The sequence below is a fragment of the Morone saxatilis genome, unplaced genomic scaffold (assembly GCF_004916995.1).
Source record: "Morone saxatilis isolate NCDOM2014 unplaced genomic scaffold, NCSU_SB_2.0 Contig1, whole genome shotgun sequence".
Classification (NCBI taxonomy): Eukaryota; Metazoa; Chordata; class Actinopteri; family Moronidae; genus Morone; species Morone saxatilis.
Genome location: NW_023339651.1, coordinates 19,413,077 through 19,432,432, shown reverse-complemented (window position 1 = coordinate 19,432,432; position 19,356 = coordinate 19,413,077). Strand labels below are relative to the sequence as shown.

Sequence of the window (19,356 nt, the reverse complement as noted above, 5' to 3'; positions counted from 1 at the left end):
ATTCAGGTGATTATACACCTATGAATAATATATTCAATTTCTGCCAATAGATCCACTGGACCTTAAAAGCTGATTTGGTGAATGTGTTTATTGACTGTTTACATAAACATACATACATTTCGAGTTAAATTGGCAAAAGGAAATATGTGTTTCCATCCACTACTGTTATGCAAGTATTAGGAGTTGGATGCATCAAGATAAACAATTGGTTCCGCTAATTCTCTATCCGAGTGCCATTTAACAACCTCAACAAGATTACATAATTAAAAGAGCACCAGTCACATCAAAATCCAACTTCATGGAAGCCACATGCTTCATGTACATTTTAGTTAGCACATAGTTGTTGTTTTTTTCGTTTAAGTGCAAATTGAAAATGTGTATTAAAAAAAATCATATTGATTGTACCTATTTCTATGTCATGAAAGTGAGATGCATTACATTCAGCAAGAAAACAAAAAGCAAGTGTGCAGTGGAGAACACTATCAACACATACGGAAAAAGAATACATCATAGCACTAGATCATTGTCTGTTTCAATTGGTTTAATATGTTGTTCAAAATCTGGTTATATGGTTTGCTTTAGTGCTATAATAATTTGTATGCCTAAAGTCTGCAAATATTGCTGTTCTTGTCCGTTAATCTACATCTCATGTCTGCTAATGAGTGAAAACCAATTAACACAGGTTTTGAATTGGTTGAAATTAATAGCCTCATTGAAATATTCAGATATCATTATTCATTCATAGATAACTCCATTAATGAGAACCACTAGAGCTGCGGTTCCTGTGCAATAAAATCCCAGTCTTGACTGTTTCTGCCAGTAAGTATCTTTCTTTATCTCATAACTCACAATCACCCCCAAGAGACCAAAGGCCAAGTAGTTACTTGACATGTCACTGCCTCTGCAGCTTGACAAATGTGCCATGATAGTCTCAGCAGGGACGTGGAAGGGCAGGAGGTTGAGATGGACCTCATATCAAGTTCATTTTGAAATGTGATAGACAGTGAACCCGGCATGGACTATTGAGACCCTGTGTGTTAAAAGGCAATAAGATCCATTTTATTGAAGTAGTGCTCCAAAATGTTTCTACAGAGCTTGTCTCTTTACTCTCACTACAAAGCAGAGGTGACTCACTGGGTTTAAAGGTTGTAATCTCTCCTGAAAATCAAACAGTGTAACAGTATGGCATTTTCATCGGATGTCACATTGCAGGAATCATACTCTACTAATAAAAAAGCCATTTCTTTCAACAGTTGATTGACATACCAACCGACTCCATTTGTGGGCTGTTGAAAAGCAGACTTCCTTTGAGAGGAGGCGAAGGGCGAGGAAGAGGTAGAGGAGGAAGAGGAGGGTCCGTATATCTTAAGCAAGGATAAGCACAGATTTATCTGATGTCTTCTTAAAATAAAAGAAGTAACATCATCAAAACTGCCTTTATCCATGCCTTTATAGACCAGCCCTCCTCTCCACTGAGACGGACAGAGTCGAAGACCACGCACACCATAGAGGTTAGGACATTCATTTCAGTAAAGTGGACGACACATAGAAAAAGCTTCAGTGAAACAGTTCAAAACATACAATTCAAAGGGCAGGAATTAGAACAGAGTGAAATGGGATCAGTTGGGTTTTAAGGCACAACACAATGAAAAAAACTAAAAATGTGGGCCAGCTGCAACAAACATCAAGAGGTACAGAACATTCTTATTTACATACAGTGTGTCCTAGTTTGGTTAGTTTTTTTCATTAATTAGGCCCACACTCTACTCACAGAATGGACTTTTTAGCTGAAAACAAAAACTGCACTGCAACTGAATTCTCCTCTTTACAATGTTTCCTTGTAAGCGGGCCCACATCACCACACCATTGATTTGAACAGAACCAGATAGGGGTGTAACGGTACATATTTGCCCAGAATTGTTGATCAGTTCAGTTTATTGTTGAATTAGCTTAATACTGTCTAATCTGGTCTACCTTTAGTATGTGGGGGATATAAATTCCACAGAGAGAGCTTTGGCTGTCACCTAGACATGTGGTTCCCTTGTTTTTTTGTAAGATGTACCCCCACAGTCCTGTCTGATGAACCAAGTACCCCTTCACCAACACTACCATTTATGTTCTAAATGTGTTCATTTGAATTCGATTCAAACTGGATGTTTTTTAACAATATAATAGTGGATGTTACAATAGTTTCATACGACCAAACTATTAATGTTTAGTTTGCATTCGTACTACAACCACTTGGAGTTGAAAAAGCTGGACGTTCCAACAATTCATCCATTATTTTAGTGATTTATTTCAACAGTTTATTCATTACTTTTAGCTAATTATTTCAATTATTTATCTATTACTTTAAACTATTTAATCTTCTCTACCTGCTTGCTAACTCGTTTTCACACACTATTAATTGCAATAATATTTTGTTTACAAATTAGTTGAGCTACTCTTCAATTTCTCCATGTACCCCGTGTACAAGAACCAGAAACAATTACACATGCTAGCTAAAACCTTTTGCAACAGAAATTGAAGAAGTCTGGGGATGTCTCTGGAAACAGAAACAATTATGCCAGCTTAAACTACTTGCAAAACATTTGCCTTCTGCAGGGCTAGAGGCCTGCTGTAATATCCATCAACATGTGCATTTTAGTCAGTCGGTTGTGCCTGCCCTATAAACAAGCACAGGCTGAACATTTAATAGACCTTCAGGACCACACAGAGGTACCTAACTGTGTAACAACTACAGGGATTTATGTATTGTAACAGTTTGTGAAAGACAATAGTTTATCGATCCACTAATAGCACTTGTCTGGCGACCTCAATGTCACTGCTGCAAGGCGTTGTCGCTGTCGTAACTCGCTGAAAAAAACGCGGGCATTTTTAAATGAGCTAACCTACAATGTGTAAGTGAGCTTTAGAGGTACTGGTAGAAATATTTGTTTTTACTTTGGACTAATTGCAGCTCTATATTAATATTCTCATCTAACTAAAAAACCTGCTGCACTTGTCTCAATGGACAAACCATTACATTTTGTGTACCGTTCCACCTCTAGAGGCAGCGCACACAGACCAGACTGCACACACGTACTCATCACACAGACAGGAGAGCTAAAGGTCAAGGGGAAAATACACAGGTTAGGCATATAGATAGAGAGAGGTCAACGGGAAGGCACTGCACTACAGTTAACACTCCAGGTATAAGCTGCCTCCAAACACTGATCAGGATCCAGATGTTACTTCAGATTACCACTATTAATGATTAACAGGTTGATAAGGGAAATACAGAAATCACAAAGAAGTGTTTAGAGGCAACTTTGACCCTTTAAGAAAGAACAGCCATCCCTACCATGGTGACTCTGGGAGCGGACCGGCCAATGTTTTTCTCCTAGAAAACAGAACCAAGTGGTTATTTATTAGATTGTGCTACTTGTGTGGTGATATAACAGAAAAACACATTCACATTGAACAACCGGCAGTTATTGTTGTATTTGCCCTGAAAAGCATGAATAGGGTTAAATTCACTCAAATATGAGACAATAAAGCAGAACAGTAGGTCCATCTTATGAATTACATCTCTTTTATGAGTCAAATGTTGCCCACATGTTACCGCAACAGATATGTGGACACACGTAATGCATGAGGGCTGCTGGAAATGAGAACAATTTTTGTGCTAGGATATCGATTGTCTTACATTTTATCTTCCCATCAACTACAGGCTGATGCCACCTGACACCACGACACAAAGCATCAAGTCACCTCTCTCTCTGTCTTGAGCACACACACATTCAGATACACCCACCCACACACACACACACACACGTAAAATGCTACCAAGTGAGGGGTAAGACAGAGAAGAGTTGGAGTTTCAAGATGAAACGAGAGAATTAGGGTAGGAGGAGAGGGGAAGAGGATAATGAGAAGAAGGAGGTGTAAAAAGTCGCCGTTGTTCCCCGCACAACGACACCGCAGGGCTCTAGCCATGCGGCACTTTGATCCATCACTATCGATTTACCATCAGCTTCTCATCGCAGTGGCCTCCCACACAGCAACACACAGCTACAGGGATGCATGAACGATATGCACACCAGTTTTGACCTTAAACCCAGTGACCAAATGAACCTTTATGGTTTGGAGTACAGTAAGAGTAGGGGGTGCTGCTGTAGCTACACTGATGAGCACAGATTTTTCCACATCAGTACTGCTAACAATGAGAGGTTTACATGAAATCCCCTGTGAGAGAAATATGCAAACATCACATCTCTGTACTAAAATGCTCAAGTACACCAGCAGAGTGAGGGCTCACTCACTGAAGATTAACACTGCACTGCTATATTCATTCCGCTGTAGTGCACATTGTTGCCTTTTTAAAAAACCCTTCTCATCAAAACAAGACAACACTTTAAGAACCTGAAAATGGAGTCTTGAATATATGTGTTTATTGTACATTAAAGTGAGACTATATAACGTTTTTAAAGAAAAAAATAGTGCATAAATTAAAAACAAAACTGTGAGCAACCAGAGAACAGAACATAATGTACAGTTGCCTGTAGTTGACATAAATAATTAGGTTGCACCTTCTCATTAGTGAATAATAAAGTAGCTAATTAGAGCAAACATCCATCAGAATTGTCTGCCTTAGAGGTGATGTATTGCAGTGCAAAATAGTGGAATTGGATGTGATGTTTTTTGGGGGGGAAAAAAATCAATGATTGAGTCACTTTATTTTAATTTCTTGTTGATCATTTTGTCATAGACTTTGAGCACACAAAGCCCTCAAATGAAATTCCAATTTTTTACTCTAATATCAGCAGCGCTGAGCTTCCGTACTGGTATTGATCAGCAGCTCTTGATCCCCCTTAGATTTATTATGGTCATTTTAACCTCACGATGCACTGAAAGTCTGCACTCGTTGCACCTTAGAGGAACAGGAAAGACCATTGACGTTAACCTCTTACTGTGCTACGTTAAGCACGGCTACTGGAGATTCCTACAAGATGACCTTGAGCGTTTTTCTAGTCAATAACTTATCGATGGCTTAATAAATCCATCAGACATGTAATGTAAGGCTGACGTATTGATGTGTGGAGTGTTTCCCCCAGAGGACACACTCTGTCATCTCTTGCATCCTTTGTTTAGTCCATATGTAATGCCTTATGCCTGGTGAAGAGGCATAATGAGGATGATGCAGATGCAGTCCCGTAGTGTGGGACATGGTGGACCCAGTGAACTATTATACAGGTTTAAAGCTTGGGAGAAGCTATAGCTGCTGTACACCTTCAGCTTTAGTGGTTGCAGAATGTATTTCCTTTGCTTTGGCAGAGGTGATGCAGGTAATTAATCCGTTTGTGACCCTGCTACATGAGCTGCAACACACCAAACATTCGCGGTCTTTCACACATCTGTTTACTGAGTGTTCCTGCAAGGTTATTTAGAACCAAAATGTGACAAGAAGCCTTGATACCCGAGCATTAGTTACTGTTCTCCTGACTCAACATTATGCAGTATATTTATGATGTGTGCAGTGTTTTAGTCAACAGAAACTTGTAAGGTTTAAGAGTGCTACAGGAAGATTCAGCTTTTCACTTCAGCGCTGCACATACAAACAATCGTCTCATTCCACAGCATCGCCATGTAGAGCAGTCAGTTATTTTGACGCACAATTTCCTTGCAATGCAGGGAGAGGAGATAATCAAACGGTTTAAAACTGACTGTCAGTGGAGGGATGAAATGTGTAAAAATGAGACTTTTAAAGCAGGGCTACAAATGGCATAAGTGTAGTTGGCAGCTCAGCAGTAAACGGAATTGGTTATGCTCCTTAATTGGAGTAGGACTGCATTCTTACAGTCAACTGCTACACCTACATACAGTCAGCAGGAGTGATGTTGGCTGTTGCAGCCAGAAATTTCAGACTTTCTGGTTCAGCACCACGAAGGGGAAAGACAACTGCGAGTGGAAAGCTGCAGAGGAGTCAGTGCACAGAGGAGACCTCCCTCCCAGGGCAAATCTACTTGCCAGCATGCCCACCATCAGCACTTAACAATGTTTGCTCAGTTTTTCAGCCCAAGGTAACTCGTTCTACAAGGGCTGCGCTGCATTTCCAGCCACCCTTACCCCGGCTGGCCTTGACATATCTGCAGGGCTATCTCCTGAAATCAATGATGTGGACTTTGTCCGCCAAAATGTCAGCCACAGACGTGTCATGTGTTCACAATATACACAGAGCCAAGGTCTTCAGGAAGCAAATTCCGCCAGGAGAACTGAAGGCAACACTTCACTCTTTTATAGGACACTATGTAGCCAACAGCTTGTATTTGGTTCCTGTCTGATCTTTGTTGTGAAGTATATAGAAAAATATATTTATCTGTGAATTTCATTGATAGTAATGGGTACTTCAGTTAAGGCTACATGAGCAGAATAGTGACTGTATGGGCTGTATGGGTATACTGTGATGTATGCCACAATAAAGCTAAATGTTTTTTTATGACTGTAAAACTTCACATACTCTTGCATTTCATATTAACACATAATATCGCATATGTAATATCTCATAAACCATGTTTGCTAATGGTGCCAATGCATTCAGCTCATGAGCCTGGAAGCTGAAACCGCATTCAAACAAACTGATCATTAATTCATCGCTGCTAATGTATCATTGTAATGTGCTAACTCGAAGCTTTCAGTTTAGCATGCAGAGCTGCTGTTAGCATACTTCACTGTTTTACTGCCTTACATCTATGTGAGAAGGAGGAAACCTAAGCCGTTTATAGAAATGATGGCCAAAACTAACACCAAGCCAAATATAACATTAGCTTCAGCAGCCTGAGTTAGCCAAATTGATGCCTGGTAGTCTCATGTAGGCTAACGCTTTGTCCTAGCACCAGAGACTACCAAGAAGTGTCCCCCCTGCTGTGGCTTAGCATGGCAATTCTGTTAGTATTGCCTTAAGTGTTACTTAAGAAAGAACTTAAGTAACACTGGAAAATATCCACAAAATGTTGCTAACTCAGGCTGCTGAAGCTATGTATTAGCTTCTGCTACACCTGGCAAAAGTACAGTGGATTTTGTCACCCATTTCTCACAGTGTAGTCACTAAACAGACACTTCATGGCCAGTATGGAAAGATACGTGTAGATATGTGATTATAGTCCCCATGAAACAGAAAGCAGAGTGCTATCTGTGTCTGCATATTTACGTGATCTCTGTAAAAAGAGTTCAAAGTTTTGATTTCCAAAATGTGCATTTCTTTCTCATCTTTCACCCCAGTTGTTGATTTCTTTCAATCAACACCTCACTGAGCGAAGACACGCTCGGTTTCTTGCTTCGCTAATCATGGTGCATTAGCATATTAACAAATCAATTGGCACAAACGAGTGCCTCTCTCTGTACCTGTGGCAAAACACTGTGTGCAATATTATGTAGCGTACTGAATGTGTGATTTCTTTCACACCCCCCACCCCTCACCCAACACACACACACACACCACTGCTCCCCTGCTGGGTGTGTTGGATTGCTATCAGTCCCTGAGAAAGCTGCTTACATAACCACGCTGCCAGCACCAGCCCACGTCAGCCTCCATATTAGATGATAGCGTCTTAAATGGCTTTTTGACAATGTTGCATCTCACTTGCAGTTTACAAAGACAAGCCCACTTATGAGTATGAGTGTGTGCGTGAGAGAGCGAGTGGCCACGTGACTAGTGTTTTGCCTCTAAGTGATGTAAAATGAGACGGTGTAATGAAAAGGAATAAAAGGGGATGTTGTGGTTGGGATTGCTTTACAGAGAAAGACTGGAGCTGTTCAGCCAACTTTAGAAGCAAAAAATTGTTCTGATTAATTTGTGTAGCAGCTCATGCAATTGTTTAAGACATATTCTCGGGGCTTGGAAATAATGATGTTAAATATTTATGCTTAACTGGTTCAGGGGTTGGGATTGTAAAGCATGAAAGCCGATCGTGACGATTAACAAAAGCACAAAGTTGCCGGAGTTTACCGGTCTTCTTGCAGGGGAGAAAAAAAGCTTTCTTCATTAACTCTCCATCTCGTACAGCAATCCCCCAAGCTCAGATAGAGCAGGGCGAGCAAGCAAGGGAAAGATTAAGAGAGGAAGAGTGAGAGTGAGAGCAAAGATTCGATAAAGAAGGGGAGAGTCTTATTTCAGTGCTTCACACACTGCTGGATGATCAAAGTAGAAAATGCTGTTTTAATTCCAAGAATCATATCTCATCTCCTGTCCACAAGCTCATTATAGAGAATTATGCTGCAGGACAGAGGGGGAGAGAAGAAGAGGAGAAGGAGAGACAGACAAGACACACAGAAAAAGCCCCCAAAATCCAGCTAGTCTACTCCACTGTGCTTAATACTCATCATTTGCTAAGCACAGATGTACAGCTAACCTTTTTTGATGTGTTATAGATGTTGTAAACGGGTCATTGTGACCTTTGCTTCAACCCTGAGGCATTTCCCAGTGGTGCAGCCCCATCAGGGGGCCAACCTTGAATACAGCATAATGTGACATGGACAGGGTAGTAAGTTGTAGTAATAAGCTACATTAATCATTTCATAGCTCAGCTCAGGTCCATCAAAGTTGCCCTTCCAACAACTCTAAAGCCACCACACCCACATGCCACATCTGTATTTAACACAACAGGTTTTTTTTTTTTTTACTGTATTGACCATCCGATAACATTAGCGTAGCTGCAGGCGCTGCTTATAGAACTCTGGAGTAGTGATGGGAAGAGCGGTTCTTTTAAGTAATCCTTTTTGTTTCGTTGCCACTAGTGAACCAACACATGAACCATTCTTTTGGTTCTGTATTTCATAGCCTATGAGTCATAGGGAAGCGTCATGGGCTCTTTCTGACAGAAACTGTCAGTATGCTAACAGTTCCAATGCTGCGTTCATGGTGTCCAAAGGTGCACACGGTAGGTGCGCTTAGTCCTGAAATAACTGTCCCCCTTCCTGATAAAAGCTCATATGTGTGTGGTACATTAAGGGTCCCTGTTGTAAATATGGCCACCCCAAGTTAACTTGGCCTGTATGCACAACTGCACTTGCACCATACATTAGCAGGATTTCTGTTTCATCTGTTTGCAAATCAAGTTAACTTGTTTCACTATAAGAGACGTTCAAAAAGAGTGATTTGTTCATGAATCCAACATCACTATAATCACAGTAAAGCCGCAGGGTTCCCACACTCTCCAACTCAATTTATCTTGGAATGTAGGCTTAGCAGTGGCTAGCTAGCCAGCGAACAAGACACAACAAGGACAAAAGACAATTTAAGAGTTCTTGGAGGGTGTGTTTTTCCTCTTATAGTGAAGACCAGCCATCAAACTCATCAAACCAAGAAGTACATAGCTGAGCAATATGTGATTAATACCATAAGCAGCAATATAATTACTTTGAGCACATGAACACTGAGGTAGATAGATTTTTTCTCCGCTTTGACCTTCTAACCACACAATAGGTGGCCTCTCACTAAACATGGAGCTTTTTGAAAGTTCTTTGCAGATAAATCTGAAAACGCCAGCAGCGAGTTTTAGTGTGGACGAGGAAAACTGAGATCTTGGAAAATATAAGGCTGGGGCAGGGGCTGTATGACCGTCACAATAAAGAATTTCCTGTAACCTCTGACATGCTCTATGGTCAGCCATTTTAAATGTCTGTATAGCAGATCACACAATAAAGGAGTTTGGCAGTATGTGACCAATGTCAGGAATAACTGTTTACCTGGTTACATTTAAGAGCCAAGATCTAATCACTGCTGTATGCTCGAACAGAAAAATACATAAATGGAACCACTAAATTGTGAGTTGGGCCATTTTAAAACAGTTTATGTGACCACAGAGAGCAGTAGAGACGGTTAAACTGGGACTGAGACTGTTTCTATCCAACTCCCCACAATTATACCTACACTATACTATATCAAAACAATCTGAAAACACTAGTGTGAACACATGTTGTTTTCACATCAGCTGTCTTGTGGATATAGTCTGTAATCCCTTACACCATTTGTTACTGAATAGGTTACTTATTTTAATAAATATATCCACATCACATCATCATCCACAAAGTTTTAACGCCAAGTAAATGTCTCTGAATGAGCTAATAGCACTAATTCAGAGTGTAATGGATTAGTTTGGGCAAAGTCTAATGGCCCCAGCTGACTGAGGCCACAGCTTTACCAGCTGATGTCTGCCTGATATCAAAAATCACAATAAAACCAATCCCCTAAAGTAGATGAATGGCCACAGGATGACACCTGATGTCAGGTTGTACAGCAGTGGTGAGCATCGAGGCGTGACGGTCCCGAAAACGACCCTCCCAGTTCTGGCAGCGCTGGCATTTTTTCCAGACAGCAAAAGACACAGATACCTGCACGCAGTGTGCACATCCATCCATACATTACTCCTCCAGCTCCCCATTCAACAGCACAATCAGGCTCAGCAGGGGCTCTAGTCTCCAGTCATTACAGCCAGTTAATTCTAAACTCATTAACAATGGAGCCGTAACAATAGTGCGCACAAAAGCAGAAGGTGTGGGTGGACTGCCTTCACGCAGGAGGGAAAAAAAGGAATGCTGGGTTTTTTATAATCAACTGTCAGTCATTTGCTAAGATAAAGGCTTCTTTAAGTCTGCATAGGGGACAGAAGCCCACAGTTGCAATTTAATTACCATTTTGCTGGAGTTTTACAAAAGAAACATAAGTATGCAGTGTCATGACTACGGAGGATTGGCTTCATGAATAGAAATGTGTTTCTACAAAAGACGGAGGAGAGAGTTGAATTAAAACCCTGACATATTCATTGAAAGTTACGATTTTTCCGTCTCCTCTGGCCTCCTGGTTGAATAAGGAATAAAAAGACAAAAGAATTGGATGAATATTAACCAGTCTTTTCTGTACTGGGAGAAAATCTTGGTGACCTTTTATGCCCTCTAGGATTTTTTCACTGACTTTCACTTTGTTTAGCTCTTAATTTTTCAATTATCATATTGTTAAAAAGTAAATTTTTTCAGGCATTAAAAATTCAAATAAAATCTTCACAGGCACGCCATATCAAATTCACGGATGTGACAGACAGGATATTGATAACTGCAGCATTGCCACACAGCCTGGAGCACAAAAGCCACAGCACTTGACAAGGTGTGCACATTATGCTTCAGGAGCAAGGTGTGAGTGAGACAAATCTGAATATTGATTGAGTCCATTAAATCTACCACAGCTCTTATTGATATGTCAATCATCCTGCTAAATCTAGTAAAGCGTATCAGTCTCGCGAGCAGAACAGTGGCCCAAGGACACCGCTCTTTTCTGACGTGTTTTAATTGCTGTTGGCACTGCACGCCGTGACTCATGGTAATGAGTTAATGAAGTCATTGAGATTTAGTGAGCAGCCACAGGCTACGGACTTCCTGCCGAGAAAAGTGCGCCATTCAATATGGCTTTATTAACATTTCAGAAAAGTGCCACTGGTCACATCAGTGGCACTGATCACAGCAATTGTGATTAATTTCGTGGCCTGCCAGATTAGACTGAAGGGAGCCAGGTGGGGCAGGTATCTTGGGATGAGGTTTAAGGCACCATATGTAGGCATTTTAATATTTCATCATGATTGGATCACACAGGAAAGTAAATCCCTTTTCTCTTTTGCCATTTTTTCTTTTTCAGTTCAGACACACCACACCATATACAGTGTCTATAGAAAGCAGTTACCCCCTTTGGTAGTTTTCATGTTTTATTGAATCAAAGTAGATTTAATGTGGCTTTTAGCTATCCTACCAGCAAGCTCTAGGGATGGCAATGTCCACAACTTTGTTCCAAACAGAAATATCTCAAAAACTAAAAAAATAGGTTTCCAAGAAATTTTGTACAGATATCCATGATACCCGGATGATGAATCCTATATATAACCATAATGAGGTCAATATTTTTAATTGTCCTATACTTGGCTTTATGACAAGACTAATGGCACTCTGATCAGCCTCAGCTTTAATTTGTTTTTACATTTGTTTAGCAAATGTTAGCACGCTAACACACTAAACTAAGATGGTGAACATGGTGAACATTATACATGCTTACCATCAGCTTATTAGCATTTTCTTTAAAGCATTACTGTGCATAAGTTAATAATAAGCATAATAAGCATGGCTGCAGACTTTACTTTTTTCAATCTATAAACAAAGTGATCAACAAAGTGATCTAAATAATAATGAATACAACATACAAATACATGTTTACATAAGTATTTATTATATCTAGCAGGTCCAACTCTTGGTGCGGCAGTATCGTGGCAAAATGAAGAAAAAGTAACAAAGGTGACTGAATTGCAAAAGTCAGAGGATAAATAAAACTTCCAAGGCACTGAACATCCCTTGGAAGTCCAGTTAAATCAATCATTAGGAAATGGAAAGAGTGTGGCACAGCTGTAAATCTGCCTAGAGTGAGAAACTGAGTGAGAGTGCAAGAAGGAGACTATTGAGGGAGGGCATCAAGAGACAACTCGAGACTGTCCTCCCCAAAAACTACAGAATCAGTCATTTCAGAAAATGCCCCACAATGACATATGTTCCCGCTAGGAGTCAACATTTTTTAAGCCATGATTATGATAGTTTCACAACACTTTACTGTGTAGTTATTATTCTAATTATTGTAGCTATGACAACAAAGTTCCCTTAAAATTAATGAAGTAGTAACGAAGAAGTAGTCACTTCAACTCAAACTTGTTTCCCTAAATCTAACAATGTCGTATGTGTGCCCAAACCTAATTAATGAGAAGTGCTTGGTGGTGCTTGTATCTGCGGAGACCCTGCAGCCCTCTGCCTGTATTTTCTCACTGTTTACTGTGTTTGTGATGCACACAGTGTCGTGGATGTATAAAGAGCAGCAGGTCATAGAGTGTACACCTCATCTCTATTCACACAAAATCCACTACGTTTACTACGAAGACAGTGTTTTATCTCTCTGATTCACTGCTGTTCTTGCTTACACTGCTCCCTCTCTTCATTCACTCTCTAGCTCGCTTGAACTTTGCATTGTTTTTCCAAACTGCAGCCAACAAAACGTCTTTTTTTTTTTCAACAGCGATTTTGAAGGCATAGACAAATGACGTCATCCTGCTAATAAGGGCGTTAGAATCAGAAAATATTTCTATGTATATACAACAATTTGTCAGGTGCTTCACCAGTTGCAGTTTAATGGAAGAGTGGCAATGAGAGAGTCATTCTTAAAAAACAGACGAAATGCTGCAGTTTGTCAGAGATACACTCTAGTCAGCTGGATGAAGTTTCTATGGTCTGATGAGGTCAAAACTACTTTCTGGCCAGAGCTTCAATAGAAACTTTGAAGGAAGAGAGTTATTTTTTATAGGGATTGTGCGCTATTTCTGCACAAACATACATATACATAACATATTTTACATACAACAGGGAATAAAATTCAGCCATCACAGAAACCTTTTCTAGGAAACAAGTTTTAGGAACACTCTAAAGTTCTGATAGAGCACACTTTGTTCCAAAGATAATCTGCGTACATTCATGAGCAATAAAATGTCATGAAATGCTGTGGGAATCCTTCCTTTGTATGATATTTAGTTTCAATTATGATTTCTCTTTAAATCGAATTTGCTTTATTCTCTAATGAGCAGCAAAACTTGGAGATTTAAATCCCATCTAATCTTGAAGAAGCAACAAGGGGGAAAAGGGTAGAACCAGTTTTTGTGGAAATATATCTGTGTATTATGTTATATTTTACTGATGTCAGGTAATTGGTTAAAGCGTCTGCCGGGTGATCAGTATTCTATGTGTGTGACTGAGGTACGGCGTGTCTCAGTCAGAGGAAGGGGAGATATCTGACAGAGCCTTCCTCCGATCTAATTAAGTAATAACCCTCGCTGAGAGAAAACCAGAATGAGCCGAGAGGAAAATCTATAGAATTCATTTCCAGAGATGCTGCGGCAATTTGTTTCAAAATGACAAATATTGCATTCGTTAGATGTACAAAAACATAAATCATCTTCTGAATTTGTTATGGGGTGCAGGACCCCATTTGACATTGTTGGTCATTTTGCTTTGTTAAACTGGCACATTAGCGCTTGTTGAAAGACTCTGCGTCCTCTAAAGTCTACTGAAATAGCAAATCTAGGCCTCCTTGTGCAAATATTTTTTAGGCACCTGTTGAGACTAACAACATGCTGCATAATGGAGAGGCATTTTGGAGAAGAGGGCAGGAAAAGGCCAGCCTGCAGATTGCAAGGTGATGGGCCCATGGACTCCTGTGGATGGAGAGGAAACGTTCCCCCGCTGTGTGAAATTACATGTGCACAGCCAAAAGTGCAACACAAACAGCTTCTAAAAATCCCAGATTTGTAAAGAAAACCCTGGAATTGCTCCTGCTCCCTTTTGAAATTCAAACCGTCAAAAAGGATCGGTTAGCGAGGACACCTGCTTGTGGCTTTTGTTTGGGCAAAATACAACAAACTCTCTGTCAAATAGTTTTTTGATGGTGTGCAAGCGAGGCAGTTCTTTCTTCTTCCACCATTACTCTGTTGATATCATGTGGGGAAACAAATTGAAAGATGACTGAAGTGGAAAATGACTGTTAGTATATTGTAACTCTGTATAAACTGGTGAAGCATTGTAATTATGCACTGGAGCCGAGCGTGAAATGTTTACCTAGGGAAACAGATTCAGAAATGCGCAACACGTACATGTCAATGCATGAAATACAATGTGCCTTTATGGGTGTGTTTAATTATTACATTCTGCAGCTCGGGAGCCAACAAGCTCCCTCTGCCTTTGACAAAGCGTCATATTTCACATTGGCATGCGTTTCAGTCAAATGAGAGCGAGTCAGGTTGATGGATAGAGGGTCTGTAGAGATGATGTATTTCCTCCGTGATTGCTTCCATAGCCATTACTCACAGCACAGGGTGATTAGTAGGCCGGCAGCTGACACCTCGGCTTGCGCCTGTGCGACGCAGCCGTCTCAAAGGAGGGTCCGGTTACCTCTGCCACAACACTGATCTTTGATTGCCAGGCTCAATCAATGGGCCAAAATAATGGATTATGTGCATTCAAATCAATCAGCCTGCCAGGGGAAAGGAAGTCATGAAGGACAGACGGCAGCCGTGCTATTTATGAAAGAGGCTGGAGGACTTTTAGGAATATCACTCACATTCTGTCTCCCGGATGTCATTGTGTTACCTGTCAAAGGTATTTTGGGAAGAATATGTCCATGCTGACCTTGACTAGCCTCTGCATGCACGGAGAGAGACAGCAACAGTAACAAAGCATTGGCTCGACCCTTTAAATGAGGCAACATCCACTGACAACAGCCTGTTTGACAGATTTAGGCAACTGGGGCTGTCACTTTTCACTTACAGAAATCAAGTTTGAACAAATGACATTTAACAGTATATTGTTTTAAATTAATTTGTATGCAACCCATGCAGCCTTATCCTGAACTACACTGTAAGATTGATGTTCAGTTCATTCATGGTGCCTCCGCTGGCTCACTGAGTGACGGATCTTTTCTGATGGTAATGTTACTGTAAGGCAGTTACATTTCTTAACGTCTGCAAACCGCCTTACCTTCAGTTATGCTTTTTTAAATCCAAAGTGCTTTCACACTTCTCAGATGGTTTAATGTCATATTTGATTTTGTTAAGCACAATTTGCTAGTTTTCTGCATGTTGCTGTGTTAACTAAGAAAACAGCACCTGACTTTGTCTGTCAATTTGGAATGAAAAGTAAGTCAGCTATGTATTTGCATAATTTAAAAATTAGGCACTACCACTTTCTAATAATTCACCCTTTACAAAGGGTTAATATCTGTTAGCTAATGGTTTTATTTATGTTGATGAATCATTTGTGAAAGGTCCACTGTGTAACATTTAGGATGATCTATTGTCAGAAATTAAATATGATATTCATATGTATGTTTTTATTAGTGTATAATCGCCTGAAAATAAGAATAGTTGTGTTGTTGTTACCAGCGGGTTGCTTTCTATTGAGTCCACCATGTTGAACCGCTATGTTTATACAGTAGCCCAGAATGGACACTGGCTTCAGAAGGGGCCTTTTGCATTTTTCTTGAGTTTTGTGGCCACTGTAGTTTCTCCTACACACTAGTTGCAATCTGCAATTTTACTAGATTTTTACTAGATGTCACTCAATCCTACACACTGGTTCTTTAAAGCTTTATAAATCATATAAAACCATTGATAAAAACAACGTTTGGTTCCCAAAGATTTGTCTCTATCAAGTTATTAATAAAGTAATTCATAAATGTATATTTTTTTGGGCCACAGCAGAAGCAAGCTGTGAACTGAACATTGACATGAACTTTTGTATTAATATGATAACAGGATAAACAGGAGAAATATTATCATTCATATGGAGTTGTTGGTTTTAAGAGCTTTATCTCGGAAAACAGCTGCTGGCTGTGGTTGAAGTTGAGGCTATGATAGCTGTAAGAGTGAAGCAAAAAAAGTTGCAGCTGGACACCTGAAAAGTCATCTGAAAGTCACTATAACGTTATATAAAGCCGAGGGGAGCTGCAGATTCAGATGATTATTCTCTGTATGTTCATTAGTACAAGTGGGCCCTCACATTGTCACATTGTTTTGACATTGTCTTTGTTATAAAAAATATCAATTGTAGGTGCTTTAAAGATGCTAGTAAACATTTTCTTTGAGTGATGGAGTCCTACATTAGCATAGTACTTTATGCCAAATTCTCCAGAGATTTCTGTTTTTTATAATTATTCTTAATGGTTTGAAGTGGGTGGGGCTCAGACAGAAAGAAAAGAGGTGATATCACGTACCAATCAGGACTTAAGATTTGAATCACAATCAGATGACAGTTGGAAGGATGTATGGTCACAGTCCTATGAAATCTGATAAAATCACAGTCCTGATGAGGTTGATTAGAATACTTGAAGAACTTGAAGTTTAATGGCTTAATGGCGTTTTAACTGCTCTATGAAGTATTAGTAAAATATTAATTGACCATTAATAAAGCTATTATTTACAGCTTAAACTCTTTATAAAAGGGTGACTTACTAAACAGCTTAACAAAACTATCACTCAAATGTGCAAATTAGAGCAATCTATTCTTACACTGCAGCTCTGATTTCTTTGTATATTATAATTGCTGGATGGTGTATGGACATGATAGTGTAATAGAGAAGTAGTTTTTCTTTGAACAATTCATCTGCTCCAGTCAAACTGCATAGTCAAATTCAATTAGAAGAATTTAGAGTACATTAGTGATGGCCTATGAAATGATTAAGGGGAGTTTCTTCAAAGAACATTTACATAAGACCTGTTTTAAAAAAATATATATCCTTTTGATTTTTTACCATGCAAATGTGTGTGGTCTATCAAATTGAGAAGAATCACTTCTCTTAAGTAGATGGGAAAATGACATTTCTTCAATTAGTGTTCTTAAAATAGAGCCCAAGATAGCAGCCCGGGGTTATTGCGCTGGATGAGATCGTTAGCCAGCTCAGCCGAAATGCCCTCAGAAATAGGCTGTGCCCTTGTTTGGTCGCTTTGCTCAACCAAAACAACTAATTTAGACAGCACATGACCCTAATTGTGCCTTAATCACTATAATATCCCGTTCTGTGTCACAACAATACACACTGTGGGTTTTGAGATCTTTGCAGGCCATTAATTAAAAGCAGTATAACGACAGTATAACATCAGCACAACCATATAACCATATAGTTGTAGCTAAAAGGCTAATGAGCTAACTAAAAGGCTTGAAGTCAATGAGCTGCCAGCACTGTAGATATCATCCTCTGGAAACACTTTCCATTTTGTACTATATTTCCCAGGGGGCATTGCGGCAGCCACATGGCTGATTCCTCCTGGTTTAATTTAATATCTTCATGCTTCCCTAGATTGACGTTTCTGCCAGATAAACCACCATAGTCAGGGGAGAGATGGAGAAGGGAACAATGTAAAAGTCAGGTGGAGTTTGGGCCAAAATCTGGTCCAACTGTGTTCCCATGGACAGAGCTGGACGCCATCAATTCCCCACGGTGCTCAGGTGGGTTTGAGCACTCAGAAGTAATCCTTGAGATAATTCAATTTAACTTCCAGCGAGCAAATATTGACTCGCTCTCTTGTAAACATTTAATTTTCTTGGAACAGCTGATTCTGGTTGATGAAAGGACCAAATACTAATTACCAGAGATTACTAATTAATGTCTGAGGTGATTAATAATGTAAAAGTCACTTTTTGCATGGCCCAAGAGTATAATTTCCTAACCTCACCTCTTGGCAAAAAAAGACAGCGTCTGAATTATTTTGTCCTCTGGAGTACAAAACAAAGCTGTGAGGTGAGCAACCATATGACTCCTCCTCGCCCAGGGAATGAAGACAGGCATGAATTTTATTACCTCTACCTAGATGGACTGCAAAAGAGTTCTGAGCTGTTTAGACTGAACCTGATGCAATATTGATGGCGCTGGTCAGGCTGGCACAGACAATGCTCAGAGTAGACGGATCAATGCCACATCAAGGGAACAGAGGCAGTTTAGTAAAGGGAGCACAATTGAACTGGAGGCTGATCTACTTTGTGTGGATTAAAACGGACAGAAAATACACACAGTAACATAAAACCTCAGTGGACTGGGTATTATCAGGAGAACAAAAACAGCCCCTACGAGGACACTGGGCAGACATGATCCAGAATACGTCTTTACATCTACCACAAGTCCAGTTGTTTATCCGGACATAAGTTTATGCAGTGTCACAACATCTTACATCAGCGTCAGTTGCTGCTGTCTCCATGCATGGTTTACCCACAATCAGCTGACTATTATAATTAAAAGACTGAGCAAGCAAACATGGGTTTGGGTAGCAGAGTGTTGTAGCATGGATACAGGAACACTTTTTACACTAACACCTCGAGTGCTTCGCTGTCAGCCTTTGCGGTTCATTGCCCATGGCTGCGGGAGTCAATTCTCTCTGCAGGGTCTTTTTGTACTTTTCCACTATCAACTAACTCAGAGAAAACGCTGGCTGGAAATTGCTTTGGTATAAGACGTGCACATTAGTCTTTTATTTTAAGTTTCTACCTTAATGGAGTTATTAAATTTAATGGAGGGGAATTTCCATTAGATGATTTAATTGTAAATACTGATTTAGACTCTGAAATAAGACTTAAGTGCCCTTAAGTGATTGGTGCCCTGTGGTGTCTCAACACCTACTAAAAGGATTTTTTTTAATTCCGGCATTTGATTGGTATGTTGTTGACAATGGATGTAATCCTGTAGCCATTTTGCACGTTGTTTTAATGCCGGGTATGAAAAAACTATGGTCGGGGCGCCCGGTTAGCTCACCTGGTAGA

General features: G+C 39.9%; 1 protein-coding gene across 5 annotated transcripts in view; it reads right to left on the bottom strand.

Annotated features, from left to right (window-relative positions):
* Window positions 1-19,356, bottom strand: part of LOC118331771 (protein shisa-6-like) — a 61,728-nt gene that overhangs the window by 20,454 nt on the left and 21,918 nt on the right. The window contains exon 4 of one of the 5 annotated variants that reach the window (XM_035666851.1): window positions 3,344-3,382. The exons of the other annotated variants lie outside the window; for them this stretch is intronic. Coding sequence (XP_035522744.1) covers window positions 3,344-3,382 — 39 coding nt within the window. The remainder of the gene's footprint in view (window positions 1-3,343; window positions 3,383-19,356) is intronic. 5 annotated transcript variants of the gene reach the window in all.